Source organism: Argiope bruennichi, chromosome 5 (genome assembly GCF_947563725.1).
Source record: "Argiope bruennichi chromosome 5, qqArgBrue1.1, whole genome shotgun sequence".
NCBI classification, from domain to species: domain Eukaryota; kingdom Metazoa; phylum Arthropoda; class Arachnida; order Araneae; family Araneidae; genus Argiope; species Argiope bruennichi.
Genome location: NC_079155.1, coordinates 92,952,213 through 92,972,106, shown reverse-complemented (window position 1 = coordinate 92,972,106; position 19,894 = coordinate 92,952,213). Strand labels below are relative to the sequence as shown.

General features: G+C 30.4%; 1 protein-coding gene across 4 annotated transcripts in view; it reads right to left on the bottom strand.

Annotated features, from left to right (window-relative positions):
- Nucleotides 1–19,894, bottom strand: part of LOC129969546 (N-acetylneuraminate lyase-like) — a 45,850-nt gene that overhangs the window by 5,368 nt on the left and 20,588 nt on the right. For 3 of the 4 annotated variants that reach the window (XM_056084165.1, XM_056084166.1, XM_056084167.1), the window contains 3 exons: nt 18,824–18,916; nt 16,591–16,736; nt 6,208–6,339 (listed from right to left, as the gene is read on the bottom strand). In XM_056084165.1, the coding sequence (XP_055940140.1) occupies nt 6,208–6,339; nt 16,591–16,736; nt 18,824–18,916 (371 nt within the window). The remainder of the gene's footprint in view (nt 1–6,207; nt 6,340–16,590; nt 16,737–18,823; nt 18,917–19,894) is intronic. The other variant, XM_056084168.1, reaches the window with a different exon arrangement.

Below are 19,894 nucleotides of genomic sequence, written 5' to 3'. Positions count from 1 at the left end.
ACAAAAAAATTACAAACAAAAAAAAAATTGTCATAAATCATCAAAGTCATAGAAAAATGAATCTGTCGTAAATAATATAATAATTCAAAATTTAAACAGCAACTAGCTAAAAGTTTTCAACTATTATGACTTCTTAAAACAAATTGACAAATAGTTCAAAATTAAACGTATTTGTTATTTATTTTCATTCTTTTTAACAACAAAAATTCTGTCAGAAAAGAAAACTGAAAAACTTCAGATAGTGAAAGTTAAAAAAAAAGTTGTCATGTGTTTTCAGCTAAGAAAATGAAAGCCCCCTCCCCATCACGCACACGCACCAGTATTCACGTGAAATAGCATTTCTAACAAACAAGAATAATATTAACTATTAAAAATAGCTTTTCTCTCTTTCTTCTAGACATTTTTTTAGTTCTACTGTGAAATATATCGCTATAGATAAGAAGCTGGGAGGCCAGCAATATAGAAGAATTTCAAAATGAAAACTCCGAGAAAACAAATAAAATAAATTCAGGGAAAATTGCAACTGCAGAAATAAGAGGTCGGAATTTTTTAAAAAAGAAGTGAGGATTTCGAAAAATAAAATAAAAATGAATGCCAGACTCCAACGGCAAGATTCATAAAAATCAAGACCTCCCATTCTTAAAAAAAGAAAACTTGAGAGAAAGCAGCAAGATATAAAATTTATAAAGAAAATCACAGTAGGACAAAATAGAAAATCTTGTGTGTTCTGAGGCTTTAAGAGGCAGTGAGCAGTATCTATAACTATACTCATTAAGGTTTCCCCCGGGATAGTTGAAGTTTGCTTGAAAAAGTCTTTGGCTTCAAAAAACTTTTTTTATGCCAAGAAAGTACAAGTTTTTTATGAGCGCTTCTTTGAGGTAGAATCAGAAAAGGGAGAGGATTACTCAGAGATATGTTGATTTTAAACTTTTTTTTTGTTGTTGTTCGTTGAAAATTGCAATAGAAATGCTATAGAACAACCTATAAACGTGAATTAAAAGAAGTGATAAAATAAAAATGGCTTAAGGCATGTCATTTTTTTTATTGTTTTGATTCAGCAATGAAACGGTTTGGAATATTTTTTTTATTCATTGTAATTGTATGGAATGATTGTTGCTACAAACAAAAAAATATTATTTTCGGTTGTTTCTAAAGAATTTAAAATGTGGAAAAAATTCAATGTTATATCGAGAATGAATTTGTTGTTCATCTAATGAATAGTAGTAGAATTTACAGTATAACCTTCAAAGATATACTGACAGAGATTAAAGCTTAAAAATTTATTTCACTAACTAATCTTGTAAACTTAAAAATGAAAATCTAAATAAAATTAATTTTGAGTCAATATTAACTGCAGATGACATTCTCAAATGTCATTTAAAACCATAACTTTTTTGACAATGTTATTTTTAGACTGACATTAGAATTCACAAGATAGCTTCAAAGATATACTGACAGGGACTAAAGTTTAATAAATTTATTGACAGTAACTAATCTCTAAAATTTATTAATGAAAATTTAAATAAAATAAATTAATTTTGTGTCAATATTAGCCATAAACAACATTCATAAGTTTTAGTTAAAACCGTAACCTTTTTGACAATGTTATTTTTAGGCTGAGATCAAAAGGCTTGACTTTGTTGAAAGGAGTAATTTATTCTTCTGGAAAAATCAACGAAAATAATCAGAAGACTTGACATTTTAATCGCAAGTGTTTTTTTTATATATGATTTATTAATTAAATGTTTCTGATCTGATGATATTGAATGATTATGCTTATACAATACCTGTTCATACGATCTCATCAGTAATACTTACATGTTCTTAGATGGCAACACCATCTGAATACAAATGAATAATAAATGAATAATTAAATTAATTAATGTCGTTGAAATTAATTATTTATTTAATCTGCGATAAATGAGAAATTTTAAAAAGGAAGTATTTCTAATTTGTTAGACTGAGATTGGCTGAAAGCCTTAATTCTGTTGAAAAAGAGTTTTTTATTCTTCTGGAAATCAACGAAAATAATCAGAAGACTAAATATTATAATCAAAAGTTTGCTTTTTATGTATGATTTATTTATTTTTTATTTCCAATCTGATAATGTTGAATGATTATGTTAATACAATACATGTTCATACAATACATTTCATCACTATCACTTATTTGTTTCAAGATGGCAGCATGATCTGAATACAAATGTATAATAAATGAATAATTAAATTAATTAATCTAGATGAAATTAATTATTTATTTAATCAGATATGAAATGAGAAATTTTAAAAAGGAAATATTTCTAAATCGTTTTTTTAATATTTAATTTTTAATAATAATTAATAATTTGGATTGAAGAGGGTCAATTTCCTTTATACATGATATTTCTGAGGAATTCTTTTAAATTAATATCATCCTATGTCTCATACTTTTGTTAATTGAATTCCTCTGTAGGTTCTAATGAACTGGTCATCTATTTCATCCATCTTAATATAAGACAAAATTATTTGACTAATGAAACCTTTTTAGATCAGTAATTTACTTAGGATAATATCGTGTTGTTAATTCTAAAAAAAATTGTGAAAAATTTAATCTAATCTAATCAATGCAAGCAATAATCTACTCTAGGCCTATTGATGCAACATTTTATCTTTAATTTTTTCACATAAGTAGTTTACTCTTTTTTTTTTTTTTTTTTTTTTTTGTACAGAACTTTAAAGATGTCACCATCTAAAGCCTATACAAAGAAATTTTACTAATTTTAGTTTCGGGTGAAAATTTTTGACCTGCACAAAACACATAATCACTTTATTCTTTCTTTCATTTTTTTTTTTTTAAGAAATGCTGAGCATTTTATTTAGCGTTTATACATTTGAAGCTAACATCGCAAACTAAAACATGTTTAAAATTCCTCCTTCCTAGAATTGTCAGAGATAAGTCTCTCAACAATTCAATCGAAAAGGAATTTAATAACTGCTTTAAATTTGATGCATAATGCAAATTTATTTCATGTAACAAGAATGAAATATAAACAGCTCACTTTTCAAATAAACATTATTTTTCAAAATTTTTAAAATTAATTTTGCAATGAAAAAGATGGAAATTTACTTTGAAAAAATTTATTTTTCTTTTTTTTATGTAAAACATCTGTTTAATTCATCTTAAGATAAAATATGAAGTGCAACATTGTTTTATAAAGTAATCAGTAAAAATAAGTTTTGATTATTTGATATTTTGAGAAAATTACTGATAGAGCATAAGAGGTACACTAAACAATGAATTTCTGTGAAATGAATTGATGTGATTATTATCAAATATTTTTATCCTGATCATTTAATAATATTTCAAAGACAGATTAAATATATTACAAATTTGTTACTCATGTGTAATTTACATTTATATATTCAGTATTAATAAAAGAAAACATGTCTTCTCAGCTGAAATTAAAAGGACAATGTAAAATTTAATGTTATTTTGGAATTAAATTTTTAAAAATTGATTATTTTTCATACTTATCAAATTATTTAATTTAATTGAATAATTTACCTGTCTAACAGAAAAACATAACTCGTAATTATTTTTTTTTCCGAAGTGAGAAAAAGTTCTATTCCAGATATCGTGGCGCCATCTACACACAAATCTTAGTACTATTTAAAACTTTTAATTCCCAAATATCATAAAACATATATAAACCATTCGGAAATCTTTTTGCGTGTGTGCGTGGGTTTATGCATTTGAATTTTGCCTTTTAATAAATCGTTATTCAATTTTAAAAACCAAAACTAACTAATGCTAACGTTTAGAAGAAATATATATTCTAATATATGTGAAAAAAATCCAATTAAAAGCAATTAGTTATCCATTTGGGCAATGTTCATTTTTATCAAATGGTACAATGGAACAATTAATCATTGATTTATTAAATTCCTATAATAAAATGGATGATTTAAACAAACATTTCAGAATTTTAAAAAATAAAATGCCGAGGGGATAATACTGGTTTTTCAACAAATTACTTTTATTAAAATGCGAATCGTAATGTTATGTTCCATGCACATATTCTAATTAGACTGCTTTAAAAAAAAATAAGAATAAAAAGTATTGTAAGTTGTTCTTGATCAATCATTGTAGATGGGAGAGTGGGGCCGATTTGATTCATTATCGATGAATTTATTTCCCATTTTAAGACCAGAAACAACAAGAAAAAGTTGTTTTCATTTTTATTTCAGAGCGAGTGCATTTAGTCTTGTTACGACATTAAAAATTAATTTGAAAGAATTTAGACAAAAAAAATTGTAATTTCTTTTTCCAAATAAGAAGCAAAATCCTGCTTCAAAAGTATAGCAGTCTAAGACAAATTTCTTTTTAACTTTAGCTCCAGGCAGTGAGAAGTTTACTTTTATTTTTGGTTCTGATTCGAAAATATAAATTCAAAATTGGCGGTAAGATGAAATCTTTTTGTGAATGTTAAAACAAACATTAAAAGATGAAATTCAACTCAAAATCTTCTTCCTTATTTAACAAATTCGTTACATACACATACTTTCCGTTTCAGTATCCCGAGACTACCACGTTTCACCGATTCTGTTTCGCTAAGGGGTGAGATGAAGAAGGATGGACGCATTTCTGGAATTTTTCGCCATTATTTGACGTTGATTTTCTCCACCCATTAGATACTTTTTCACTTTTTTTTTCTCTCTCTCTCTCATGTGTATGAGAGTGTCATGTCGTTTCTGATTGTACTATGTTATTTTAATTTAAAATTGCGTATTAATTACTTATTGGGCTAGTTCAAGTGGCAAAAACACTTTCAGGAGTGACCCAAGGAATATTTTTATAACGTGTCTAAAATTATCTATAGTTAATTTCAAAATGTTATAAAAAATCGATGGCAAATAAAAAAGAAATGTTACAAACATAAAAAAAAATATTAATTTGTAAAAAAGTTAATTTTCAAACTTTCAGAACCGAACTCTATTTATTTATCATAACTTAATGCTTAGTCTCTTTAAAGTAAATCATAATTATTCTATAATATTTTATTAGGAACTAGCTGTTACCCGGCGCGTTGCTGTTGCAGAAGAAATAATTTTGGAAATATCGCTTGAAAATTAAAATAGCTATCTTGCTTAATTAGGAATGATAGAAATAATTACATTTTTTTTGTACGACAATGAATGCATTCAATAAAATTGAATGATATATAAAGGAAAAGTATAAATAATATTTATTCTATTTTTTTATATTATCATTCAAGTATACTTTAGGGTAGACAATTTTTTCCCCTATTTTCAGCAAAAACAAATAAATTTTGTGGCTGTCCGATTCGCGAGCATCTAACATACAACTGGCCATGTGAAAAACATAGATTTTCTAGGCTCAAAGCAATAAGTTGGCAAATTTTTCGCCAATTTCTTGCCAACTTATCGCCACCGTATGAACGGTACGGTAGTACATAGATACGAACAAACAAAAATTCATTTTTATATATTAGATATGATAACTGTACTGTGCGTATAATCTTCGCGCAAGCGCAAGCAATAAGTTGGCTAAGTTTTATCGAAATCGGATATACGGCACGGCAGCGCATAAAATACGAACAAACAAAAATTCATTTTTATATATTAGATTAGCACCTTTTACCCTATAGTATCACAAGTCATCTGTAGCTTTTAGGCTTTCTAAATCCGCGAATAATCCACCTAATTGCTAAAAGTAAACTTCTCTTTTCATCTTTCATCTCACTCCTTTTTTGACTAAATAAATGCATCCTGACACATGCGCAGAAGCACTGAGGGGTTTCGAATCCGAGAGGGAACAATAGTAGAGATTTTCAGAAACTAGTAATGTAAAAAAATATACTCCATTGCTTGCAAAACTGAAAAATTATCCAAATACAATTTTTTTAAACTAATTCAAAATTCCTGAAAAAATTATTTTAGTGAAGAAAACAATAAGTAATTTTCACTATAATTTGTATAAATAATTAGTTTAAAATATTTCCTTTTAATCTATTACACCTTTACATTTTATTCTTTCTATAGGAAAAAAAAATTATGAAACCAAAGTCCAAATCCATTGTTAAAACAGGTGATATCAAAACCAGTCCGTGTTAAACCCAAAAAGAGAAAAAGCTAATTTAGAAGCGAAAACACTGCACAAAGATTTGCATTTAAATAATTTCCCTCCTGCATGTAAACAGATATCTACCTGAATTTTCCGAGCTGTTTCAATATCCCCTCGTCTGAAAGCTACCATTGTCTTGAGTCCGAGCGGGCCCATGAAATTGTAGGTGGCTCCAACTGCAGAGGTGACTCCGCATGACAAACAAGGCAATAACACCTGGAATGAGAAACAGGCGTTGAATTATTCAGTAAAGCGAAAGATCTTAAAAGGAAAACACTCATTTTCATGGAGGGAGAAGTACTGGTGTTTTCTGTCTAGACAGTTTTCATCAAGTTGGAAAAGTACAGTTGATTTTAGAACACATACATATACCAGTGCAGCTGGCACAAACGCATATAAGCACACAAGTGAATACTTGATATATTAAAGGCAATTATCAGGGATTTTATTTTTACTTTCTCGTATGCGAAGTATAGAGAAAGTATAGTAATTGTCAAAAAATTCGAACAGGACATTTTGACGTACAGATTTTTAAAATACATTTTTGGAAATTTTTCATCTGTCTGTGATAATGGTAACTCAAAAATGTTTTTAACTAGACGGGTGAAATTTGGTATATTATCTTAACTCCAAATTTGCAGAATTCTATCAAATTTTGCGTAAAATCTATTCAGTCTGTACGAATATAAGTTAGCACTATAATTATAAAATGAAGATGGTTAGACAGATAAAATTTGATACACATATTTACTGTCTATAATGCAGACATTTGTCAAATTTTGAGCCAAATTCAACTGCCGGTTGACTATCTGAAGATATAGATAATCAACTGCCGGTTGACTATCTATATCTTCAGAAACATATAAACGTGATAATTGAAAAATGCAATCACTTAAATATATCAAATTGGATGTGGAATTTTATAACTACAAGTGTCGTTTTATGTCAAATCTTTGCTCCAATCAGTAGAGGAAAACCTGTCTAAAGCAAGAATTCGATTTTCGTATACCATTAACAGCATGCCAGAGATTAATCGCCAAAAATCTTGCCAAGTAAGATAGATTCAGTAAAATTGCCAAATTCACGCCAAAAATTAATATTTCTTGACTATTGTAAGCCAATGCCATGCAAGGCATTCTCTGGCATAACAGGTTTATTAGAGAGTATGCGAGAAAGTTTTGAGGAGACCACTTCAGCTGAGTAAATCTCTTCTTTTTCATTCTTTTTTTTTTTTTTAACTTTCACATTCTGATTTTATGTTCTTTCATTTTCTTGTTCACGAATTATGTTAAAGACAAATTATCGTCATAGTCAAAAAATTTATAAATTTCCATGTTTCATACCATCACCACTCTCGTTTCGTAACCATTGCATGCCAATGCCGCGCTCTCTGGCATGACAAGTTTATTAGAGAATACGCGAGAAAGATTTAGGAAGGTCACTCCCAGTGGTTCCTATCACAACTTCCATCTTATTTTCCAATCACTATTATGCAAAAAGCGCCGAAGCTTTAAAATATTTTCAAAAAGTTCAGACTGCGTACATACGAATTAAAATCTATTTCAAAATGGGTTTCTTGTGGATTATTCCATTTGAGATTTTTCTATTTCCAAGAAAACTTCCCCACTAACATAAACAAAACAGAAAAAAAGACAGTAGTTAATCACCCCAGCATTAGATGAATGCCTACCATCTTTACTACATCTAACGTCTCGCCTCGCCAGAGGTGATCTCAATTGTTTTCTACCAACGAAGGCATCCTGTTTCCTACCATTTAAATTTATCGCCTCACTCCCCGGTATTAGAAACGTTATTTTTCAATTCAAAAAGCGATCCTATCCCACCTGTCCAATAAATACCAAGTCCAGGAAGAACTCGCTTTCTAAATCTCTCAAGATGCATTCGACTCGTAACGCTCGGAGACAGGGGCAAAACGCAGGTCTCGAAACAAGTCACGTTTGGTCATAAATATCGCGGCGTGGAGCGAATATGCTCCAAGTAAATTCTCTCCCCTCCCCTGACAAAGCACAAATCAAGGGGAACACTTCTGGAAATTTAACTCGGAAGAGTGACATTACCGATCTGTGGTTAAGGGAAGGGGTGTGTCTGTTGTGTTATGGATTGAAGCACTTGACCTCCCATTACATAAGTGGATCACCCTTCTCGGTGGACAATAAAGGATTGAGGTATGGCTCTGCACACTCCCCTAAGTAGCTGACAGGGACGGAAAGAGAGGGGGAGCTTTGGAAAATGCCATTAAGGCGCGTCGATGTGTTTGCTTTTTGGTTGTGAAGAGAAGAGGAGTAAGAGGAATGTTTTGTTATTAGGATATGGTGTCGGAAAGGTGATTCTGGAGTTGCTATTGGATAAATTTTCTCGTAAAAAATTTGTAATTTAAAACTTTAAGTCTTGCTTACTATACAGAGGTGACAATGTGTTGACAAAGAAGGTTTATACATATCTGTTTGTTTAAATCCAATTCGTTGGCCAGTTCTTGAAGTAAAAGAAGAAGATTCATTTCCCAGTCATTCAGATATGTTGTATGAAGGAAGTAATCTAAGAGCTCAGTATAAGACTGGAAATAACTTTTTCTTTGTAATTGAATTTTATCATTCATAACTTCTCTATCGTGAGCCCATCGTAAGTGCTGCTAAATATTTTTCAAAATTCGAACAATTTACACAAGATGTACACAAGATTTTTTCGGTGATTTCATTTACTTATTGACGATTAATATAAATTTACCGTGAAACACTTCATTGTTACAATATTGTTTGATGATTTAAAAAAATGGTAATGCAAGGATGGTTGCTTCAACTACAAGATGGAAAAACTGGTCCTTCTTAAAATTTGGATCACAGAAACCCCGGATGTTATTCTGGATTCTACTGAATATGTAATGTTTGAACACATTGGGAAATATCAAAATTGTTAAATTTGAAATTTACTCATTTTTTTTTTTTTTGACATCGAATTTGGTTTCTTTTTTTTTATAATTCAAACAATTTACACAAGAAGTTTTTTTTTCGATATTCTCACATGATTATTGACAACTGATATAAATTCAGTATAACATGAAACATTTCACTTTTACCGAATTTTTTAATAAATTAAACGATGATAATCCATGGAAGGTTGCACCAACTGCAAGAAAGAAAAACTGGTCCTTGTTAAAATTAGGATTAGGAAATTCCCAGGTGATATTCGCGATTCTTCTGAATATGTAATGTTTGGACGAGTTGGGGCATATTAAAATTGTTAGATTTAAAATTTATTCTCATCTTTGTGTCCTCAAATTTGGTTTGACACCAGATGAGAAAGGAAAAAAAACTGTCGCACGAAATCTAGAATTATTCAAGGGCGCCCTATGCTTAGTTTTCAGCAGTGATCAAATGACACTATGACATCTTCTCCAGCCTAATTCTAAAAGATTTCAGCTCCTTATTTTGAAAAATTAACGTAGCAGTTGTAGAATAGGTCCGATGCTACTATTCTACAAAAGGCCACTGCAGTCGTACTGTAATGTTTTGAAAGTGTATGGCCTGTTCGTATGCCACCATCACTTAACTGCGATTACTCTCAATAGCCTTTGAGTAGTTTTAAAGCAGAACATCAAGTAAGTCTCCGTTCTATTAATATAAACAATAACACATATTTAAATATCAAGATTTGAGAAAGCGCTCCAAAAATAAAATGAAACAACAACAAAAAATAATAATAAATTTGAAAAAATAAGTTTTATGCCAATTACAGAAAAAAAATATACATACATGCTAAATTTGATTGTTAGTAATGTTGCCGCATTGAAAACAGGCAGTCGGCTCTCTATGGCCGAATGGGCATAGCCCTGGTCTCTTAATCAAGAGATCGTAAGTTCGAATCCCGCTAGAGACAATGCGATTCACAGTCTGTGTAAGTATTTAATTCCTTGATTTTATGTTTTCCTTTATTTCATGTTCCAGAAGATTCTGGACCTCTCTTTAGTTTACCAGACAAATGTTCTGGACTTTTCTTATTGTCTCCAGAAAAGTATTTTGGAACTTTCCCTGCTAGTATAAAAGCAGAAGATCTGTCAGTCACTGTGTTTTCAGTTCAGATTTGAGTTAATAAATTGGTTTAGCTCCACTTCTTGTGTGTGTGTGTGTGTGTGTGTGTGTGTGTGTGTGTGTGTGTGTGTGTGTGTGTGTGTGTGTGTGTGTGTGTGTGTGTGTGTGTGTGTGTGTGTGTGTGTGTCATTGCGTTCCACACTAAAGTACCTACGTGACAATGTTATTCCCAAAGTTTAAACAATTTATGTACAATTTTAACGGTTTATGTATTTATTACAGTTCCTTATTGGGTGAGGGGGGAAGAGTATTTTTTGGTCACCCAGTAAATAAAGAAAGAAATGGATAGTATAATTCTGTTTAGAATGGATACGAAGCTATTCTTATGTTTTTGCTCAATTTCATTCCAATCAAATTAACTTTTGTAAAATTCGTTTTCTTTATCAGAGCGATTGTGACGTTGGAAAACAAAATGCTTTAATGGCCTAGGCTAAATAAAAATTCTAATTTTACTGTAGAAACTTCGGTGCATTGATCAATCCCAATCTTTCTCTTTCTACACGTGCAGTTTCAAAATCTTTCAAAGCATTTATCAAACAATATAATGAAGATAACTGTAAAAAGATAATATAACCCTTCAAAATATCAAAAACAATGGAAAACTTTTCTTGAAAATTCCGATTTCTTATTTCTTATCTTATCGACAGTTGATATCCATATTTTGAAGCTGCCAAATGATAACGCATGTTGACAGACAATATTCGATTTTTTTTTTTTTTGTCTATTGAAGGAATGTTTTATTTGTAATAAATTGCGATTAAGATATTTTAAACTGCTAAATCTAACAAATTCGCATTTTCAAACTATTATCTCTAGAAACATTATATACGATAAGCCTCCACTACATACAGAGAAAAATAACAACCGAATTATTTAACTTAAAAGAGTATCTACAAAAAACTCAGGCTGAATGAATAATCTCTCACTGCGTGCAGTTTGGGATATAAGAAAACAAAAGTGCAAAAACAAACAAACAAAAAAGAACCCCGCGAGATATTCACTTTGTATATCTAGCATACGAGAAAGTCAAAAATGAAGAAACATCTTATAAAATGGACTAGGGTTTTTTTTTTTTTTTTAACTTAGATCCTTTTTTTTTAAAAATATTTTACAGATATTTGATGTATCATACTATTATTAAAATCCATTCAACACCTATTTAATAATATTCATTATTAAATAGAGGAGGGAAATTCCAGAATCATGTTTTCCATTAAAGTCAGTTCCCTATGTTGCTGAAATTTGTATCAGTCATTTCCCTATGTTTTGAATTTCATACCACCAAGTTTCGGCGTGCTTGCAACAACCAATACTTTTTTTATCGACAGTTATCAGAAACAAAATATTTTGATTCTATTCTCCCATTATTCCGAGTGTTTACTTAAATCTAATTTAAAATAAATGAAAGAAATAGTTTCTTTCAACCTGTTCCTTTCATTTACATAATTTTATAATTGGTGCATTCCATTATTAACTTATAAAAAGCATTATAAGTCATTTCTTTAAATCAATAGTATCATTATTCAATGTAAGTCAATTGTATTATTCATTGTAAGTCAATAGTATCATTATTCAATGAAATAATGATACTATTTATAGCTAATTAAATTCCCTTTCTTTAAAATTCTACTTCCACATTGGGCCGCGGTGGCTTGGTGGTGAGATCTCAGCTTCAGAACCGGAATGTTTCAGGTTCGAGACCCGAGCCGTCGTGTAAGCGGGTGTGGTGCACGGTAAACAGTCCGGGCCAGACATCCTCACGCTGGTGTGGTGTGATGTGGGGTGCCAGCTCAGAAGTCGTCCTCGTCATCAGCCCGAGGTTAAAAATTGCGAGGTCCGTCCCAAAAAAAGCCCTATTGTTGCTTTAAAACGAGATGTTAATATAATTAAGCTAAGTCGTTTTCACACGAAGGGTTTTTTTAAAATGTCGAATAAAGTGTCATCATTAATAAAAGATTTTTTTAATACAGAAAAATGCAAGTTCTCTGTTATAACATAAAAGCCAAGAAAAGTTTTGACGCTAAAATGAAAGCAATAAACAGAAGCATAAAACAAAATTGCCTTGCGGTTCAATAGACAGATAAAAGTCCCAGGATGACAAATGCCGTTGATAAGTGTCAAAAAATATATTATTAAATGCAAGCAAACAAAATCTAGCACCTTTTTACTTCTGATATTTTTTTGAAATCCTTAGGAGAAAAAATTCTTTTTGCTGTTAGTCTTTTCGGTAAGAAAAGTATTATTTTGAAATTCAAATTCATCTTATCAGTTTTCCTTATTTAATTTTAAAATTTATTCTAACCAAACATTAAAGCTAAAAAATTCATCGTAATAATAAAAAAATGGTGCTCGAATCAATGAGGTTAAAATAATAAAAGGTGGGTAATTTATTTTTGTTTTTAACAATTTATTTTTAATCCGAAAAAACTTTTTTGCTTTATTACTTTTTTCTCATTCATTTATGGGAAATCTAAATTCACAGAGAAAAATAGAAAAAATTCCACTATTACAAAAATAGACTTTTATATAAACATTATTTTCAAGTTTGCATTTTCATTTGAAAGTAAAAATATTCGCTTTTGTCTTAGTTTATATATATATATATATATATATATATATATATATATATATATATATATATATATATATATATATATATATATATATATATATATGCTTTAAAATTACATATAAAATCAAAAATGAGCTGGTGTTTAAGATTTTTGCTTTTTTGTTGTTAGTCTTTTAGGCAAGAAAAGTGATATTTTGAAATTCAAATTTATTTTCCATTAGTTATCAGTTTTCCCTATTTCGTTTCAAAATTTATTCCGCTCAAATATTAATGCCAATAAATAATAATAATCGTAATAATAAATCAAAAAGAAAAAAAATCATAAAAAAGTGTTTAATTTGTTTAGTTTTTTTTTTTTTTTTTTTCAATTTATTTTTCATCAGAAAACACTTTTGCTTTACTTTATTACTTATTTCCTCATTAATTTATGCTAAATTTACATTCACAAAGAAAAATATAAATATTTCCATTATTACAAAAATCGCTTTTTATATAAGCATTATTTTCAAGTTTGCATTTTCACTTGAATGGAAAAATATTCGCTTTTGTTTCAATGCATATATATAATATAATATATTTTGGTTTAAGCAGAGTGCAGGTTTGAAGACAGACGAGACGTTGCATTTTTAATTTCGTTTTATTCTCTCTTTAATATCCATCTCGGGAAAGCAATTTATTTACAAGCAGACGCAGCGGGGCACAAAAGCAGAAGTAAAGAAGAGCAAAAAAAAGCCGAAACAAATGATCACTAGTCTTATATAACATAAGATTTTCGACCACGCGCCAATGGAATACATATGATGACCTTTGACAAGGGCAAAAGTATCACTTTCATTTGATACGTAGTATTGATGGCGCATTATTTTTGCAAAGGTATTAATTAAACCAAAAGGGGAATTGGATCACGAAATAAGAAAATATTTTAAAATGAAGCTACTATGGGCTAAATTAGGAGAAGCTTTGGGAATTAATTTGGTGTGCGTGACCGAAAAGAAGAAACTTTTAAATTTAACTTCAATTTATTTTACACGGAGTCATAATATATACAGGAGAAAGGCGATGATAGAAAGATGTCTCTTTACATTGAGATGTAAGAGTAAAGTGACAGAAATATTTTCCTTCGGTAATTTTGCTTAGATAATCTGAATTGAATATATTGAATTTCATTGACACGTGTATACTTAGAAAAAGTAATGTTAGGTATGTTTGAAAGATATGTGTGGATGTTAAGGATTTTTATCTCTTAGCTCGGAGCATTACAAAATCCAATGGTCATCAAATTTCTAGAGTAGCATATTAGAAATAACTAAATGAAAAAGTCGGAATCGGATCAGGAAATGAGAGAACATTTTAGAATGAAGATAACTTGGACCAAATTAAGATGTTTAAAAAATTAGAAAATTAAAGTTTAAATTAGATTTTAAAATATCATTACTAAAACTATCTAATCCGCATTCATTTTAACTTCTTAACTGCGCTATTATCCTGTGCTTCTCATAATGTAATAGCTATAATTTTTAATTGTTTTCAACTGCAGTCCAAGCAATTCTTTAATTTCGGTTACGGCTTCTTCCGGAAAACGAGGAATCCTCTATCTGAACTGTTAAAATGTTGCGAACTTCTTCTTTCACCCTATCCAAACATGAATTTCTGAACGTCAAAACTGAGCCGCATTTCTTTCAAATGTTATTGCCTCGAATTCGTTGACAATAATATTACGCATTCATTGTATTTAATTTTTAATTTTTCAAGGAAACAATAAACAAAGTTAATTTTTATTTTCTCAGTGACTGCAATTTCTTTCATAACTCTACAGAACAACATTCGTTTACATAACAATATATATATATATATATATATATATATATATATATATATATATATATATATATATATATATATATATATATACGGACTCAAAAGGACTCAATATATATATATATATATATATATATATATATATATATATATATATATATATATATATACGAGGGCAATTCAGAAACTAACCTCCGGTTGATTGAAAAAAATACACCAAGTTAAGTAAAAATATTTTAATATATACATCTTACAACTACATCTTTGCACTATTTTTCGACATAGTCTCCATAACGATTGAGGCACTTATCGTATCTCTTCACAAGCTTTGAAATTCCTTCTGCATAAAAATCACCCGCTTGTGCCTTGAGCCAGCCTGTGACCGCATCTTTGAGCTCTTCGTCGTCATCAAACCGCTGGGACCCGAGCCATTTCTTCATACGCATGAAGAGGTGATAATCGCTTGGCGCCAGATCTGGGCTGTAAGGTGGATGGTTGAAAACGTCCCACTTGAAGGACTCAAGAAGGGCTGTTGTTCTGCGAGCAGAGTGAGGACGGGCGTTATCGTGCAACAAAACGATACCGGAAGTCAGCATACCACGGCGTTTGTTCTGTATAGCCCGTCGTAATGTTTTTAGTATTTCACAGTACACGTCTTGATTAATGGTCGTCCCACGTTCCATGAATTCAACCAACAACACCCCTTTGGCATCCCAAAACACCGTTGCCATCAGTTTTCTGGCAGAAAAATCTTGCCGGGCTTTTTTTGGTTTGGTAGGCGAATCTGAATGTGCCCACATCTTTGATTGTTCTTTTGTCTCAGGGTTCACGTACTTAATCCAGGTTTCGGCACCGGTCACGATTCTGTTTAACAATGGTTCTCCTTCGTCCTCATAACGTGACAGAAAGTCTAATGCAGAGGCCATTCTTTGACTTTTGTGGTGGTCGGTAAGAATTTTGGGCACCCATCGTGCACAGAACTTACGGTAACCCAATCTTGCTGTCACTATCTCGTACAAAAGAGTCTTAGAAATCTGTGGAAAATCAGTAGACAACTCCGCCATTGTGAAACGTCGATTTTCACGAACTTTTGCATCAACTGTCTGAACGAGTTCGTCAGTCACCAAGGATGGTCTACCACTCCTCTCTTCATCATGAACGTTTTCTCGTCCACTTTTAAATAAACGTACCCATTCACGGACAACTCCTTCACTCATAACTTTTGGTCCGTACACGGCACAAAGCTCACGATGAATAGCTGCTGCAGAGTATCCTTTGGCTGTAAAAAACCTTATAACAGCACGCACTTCACATTTGGCGGGATTTTCTATTGCAGCACACATTTCAAACTGCCACAAAAACTAAACTAGCGCAGGTACGATGTTCACTCGACTACGGCTTGATGCCGACTGACCTGCTGAGCGTGTGAATGCACAGATGGCGCGCTACTCCCCCCACTACCCGCACTGTGACCAATCGGAGGTTAGTTTCTGAATTGCCCTCGTATATTCAACTCTGAATTAATAATGCTTATGATGGAATATAAATTATATATCCTTAAATGCCTACGGCAGTCTATTTCATAAAAAATTGTTATTTTAATGTTCATTTTTTAATTTCATATAAAATTTCCATTACATTTGTTTCTTAGGAAAGTCAGCCATCTAACTCTCCGATCCGCCACGAAGGCACACGGATTTAAACCATAAAAACTGAATGACCGGACCGCCGCAACAGAAACATCGGCGTGAACTGTGGTTGAGTCCTAAGGGCCACGGTACAACCCTCCCCGAAGGAAGTACGTTTCGTCATCGATGGGAGGAGTCCCCCACCTATTAGTGTACCCTCCAGTGTGGCGCGATCCAACCACCATGCCGGAAGCATCTCATCCTCATTACGAGGTGTCCCCCCCGGGGGGGTTTGTTTCTAAGGAAAATAAGTCCTCATTTTTTTAATAATATATTTTCTTACCTCATCGAAACCAGACAATACTTTGAAGGGTTCACCAGGCAGGTTGTGACAATCCAACAAATCCCTTACGTCTGTTGATGTGTACTTAGCACCACAAAAGTTTGGAACCTCTTTTCGAACTCTTGGCATGAAATCAGCTAATCTAACTGCATTAACAAAAGAAAAAGAATCAGTATAATCAGTATTATTTGATATGTATTTAAGAGAATACATATATCATCTCAATACACCCTTATTTTTTTCTTTCAAAGATGGCCCAGTTTGCCATATTGTGAATTACGCATCTTTGAAAAGCACTTTTTTTACTGACAGATCAAATGGTAATTGCTATAAAAACCATATGTTAAATGTCGTTTGCTCAATAATTTCTATAGTTAGTTGCAAAATATTTTTCTGTGATTTGGGGAAGTTTATGCCGCAGAAATTCGTCAAATGTAGAATAGGTCTGATCGATTCACAAATCATAATATTTTTGTATATACTATTGTACTATACTATACCTTATATACTATATACTATACCTCGTATATTACTTTTATAAAAAGGAAAAAATTATTTCTTATTGTTACATATTATTTCTTATTGTTACATATTATGTTTGTTATAATTAAAATATCAATTAATTTATTAGACAAAAATTTCAACTGCAGTACATATGAGAAGGTCTGTGTATAGGTAGACGACATCTGTTTAAAAACTCATTAGCGAAATTTCTACAGCACATTTAAATAATAATGCTTTCGCTTTAAAAAGAATTTACGCACTATTGCAATCACACCTTTTTAAAAACACGCAGAAAACAAAGATCCTAAGAAAATTAAGAGGTGGATAGTATAAAAGAACTTTTGACGCATCTCAGTTCTACGGAAAGTTATCTATGAAATTATTTTAAAGATATCCGTGATACTTAAATAGCATGAGCATTTAAATCATATGTGTAAAGTAATTTCTTTCCACTAGATGGCCCTCTGCACTGTTTCGATGATGGTTAGTAGCGAGAATTCGACGAAACTTCAGCCGGGAAGGGTTGGGGACCAGAATTCGAAAAGACATTATTAACTAAAAGAACTTCAATTAAAATTTGTGCATAGAAAAATTCTTCTACAAATGTTAAATATAATAGGCATAGGTGGAAAAGATCATTCTGAACAACATTACATGTCCTTCTTTATCATTGAATTTTCACTTGTAAAAATCATCATAGTTATCTTTGTTAATCAAGAAATAAAACAATTAAGTTTCCAAATGGGCTGATGAATTAAAACACATCACACTCAAATGCTCACCACTAGATGGCGCTTCACATGTAGAAAAGTATGCATTTCTCTCCATCTCAAAATTATAGAAAGCGTCCTTTAAATAAACAGCCTTTCATTTAAAAAATATCGATATTTGATGTTTGAAAATTATTCAATTACAGTAGAGTCTTCATAATATTCAAGTCATGTCTATACTAATGATCTGCTACGTATTATAAGCCGGTTACTTGAATTAACCATGTGGTAATGACAAATGTTTTTGAATTGGATTAGATATAAATTTGAAATCAGTTCTCGTCATCTTCACTTCTCCATTGATTAAAATTAAGAAGTCTCTATCAAATAGTTATCATGTCTCTTTGATACGTGGTGTAGATACAATAAAAAAAGATGCTTCTAATATTATTATGACAAAGCAAATTTCTAAAACGTTATTGCATAGCAGAGCGGTCAGTTATGATCTGATACGTAAAATAGGCCGGGTACTTGTTAATTATGCGATGGTAAAAAAAATTTTTAGGGGTTGGATTGGATGAAGATTTAAAATCAGTTGTCGTCCTCACGTTTCGCCATTGATTAAAACTATGAAGTCTGTACCAAAAAGTTATCTAGAAACGTGACGCAAATACAATAAAATAGTAATATCTAAAATCATTATAGCAAAGCTGACTTCCAAAAATTTTTTTATAGCAGAGCAGTCAGTTGTTAAAAAAAATAAAATATCACAACTCAGTCGATTCTTCAAAAATTTAATATATAGAAAAGAAATCAATTTTTAAAACTGTTTAATATTAATTCATAGCAAAACAAACGATTCTAAAAATTCAATGAATGGCGAAGTTGCCAATTTTTAAATAAAAATATATTTAATTTGGATAAAGGATTACAAAAAAATTTATAACAGACGATTTAATTTTTTTGGAATCAATTAAAATAGTACAAAACAGCAAAAATTTAAATTCCTGTGAACTTACTTTCAACGCTTGAGTAAGAAGGAATATGGTACAACATAACTGGCAACGAGGGTGCAGCTTCAGAAAGGCTTTTAAAATAAGCTATTAAGTGATCTGGGGGAAAAAATCGGTAGTTATTTTCAAATAAAATTTACCAATTTTATAACAGTAAAATGAGCTAATGAAATCATTAAAATATCTTTTAAATTGAAGCTATTTATTTTTGTTTGAAATTTTCATAAATAATTAGAACTGTGCAGATAAAAATAAAAAACAAAAATGTCATAACAGTTGAAGATTTTTTTAAAAGAATCATTTAAAAGAAAACAGTTATGACTTTCAGTTATCAGTTATATTTATAACAGCACTGAAAAACATTTGATTAATTCAAAACTGTTAAAAAATGATTGTTTATGTTAAAGGAAACAAAAGGCGAACAACCAACAAAGATTTTCTTGGAATAAAATTAAAACTTAAAATTAATTATAAAGTTGTTGTTTTTTAATATTGCCATAACATTTGACAAATTTTATTAATCATTCATTTCGCATAACATATAATATTAAAAGTAATAAAAGTTAGTATTTTTGCTTGCAATTTACATTTTGCTGAAGTTTACTCTACTACAGATTAACTTATTGTTTAAGTATAAATCTTTGACTTATGAAAACTAAAAATTGTTCATAGTTAAGTCACCTAACTGAGATACGTTTTTAATAAAATAAAATAAATTCAAGATTTGTATCACATTTTTATTTAAACAAAACTTTTCAATCGAAGTTTTTTTTAATCCAATTAGCTTCTATTTATCTAATATTTACGTTTTTCAAAGAAATTCGCTTTGAGATTCAAATAAAATATTATTCTATAAAAACATAACATTTTTTTTTTTCAATTACTAAATGCCGATTTTTTTTTATTCTTGAGTTACTCTTTTTTCAATACAACCTAATTTTGCTTTTTGTAATCATATATATTTATGATTGAAAATAAATATCGCATTGAAAGCATTAAAAAAACATTAATTACATTAAAGAAAGTATCGTATTTTATAGCTATGTATATTGGTATCACATACATTTTTTTCTTTTA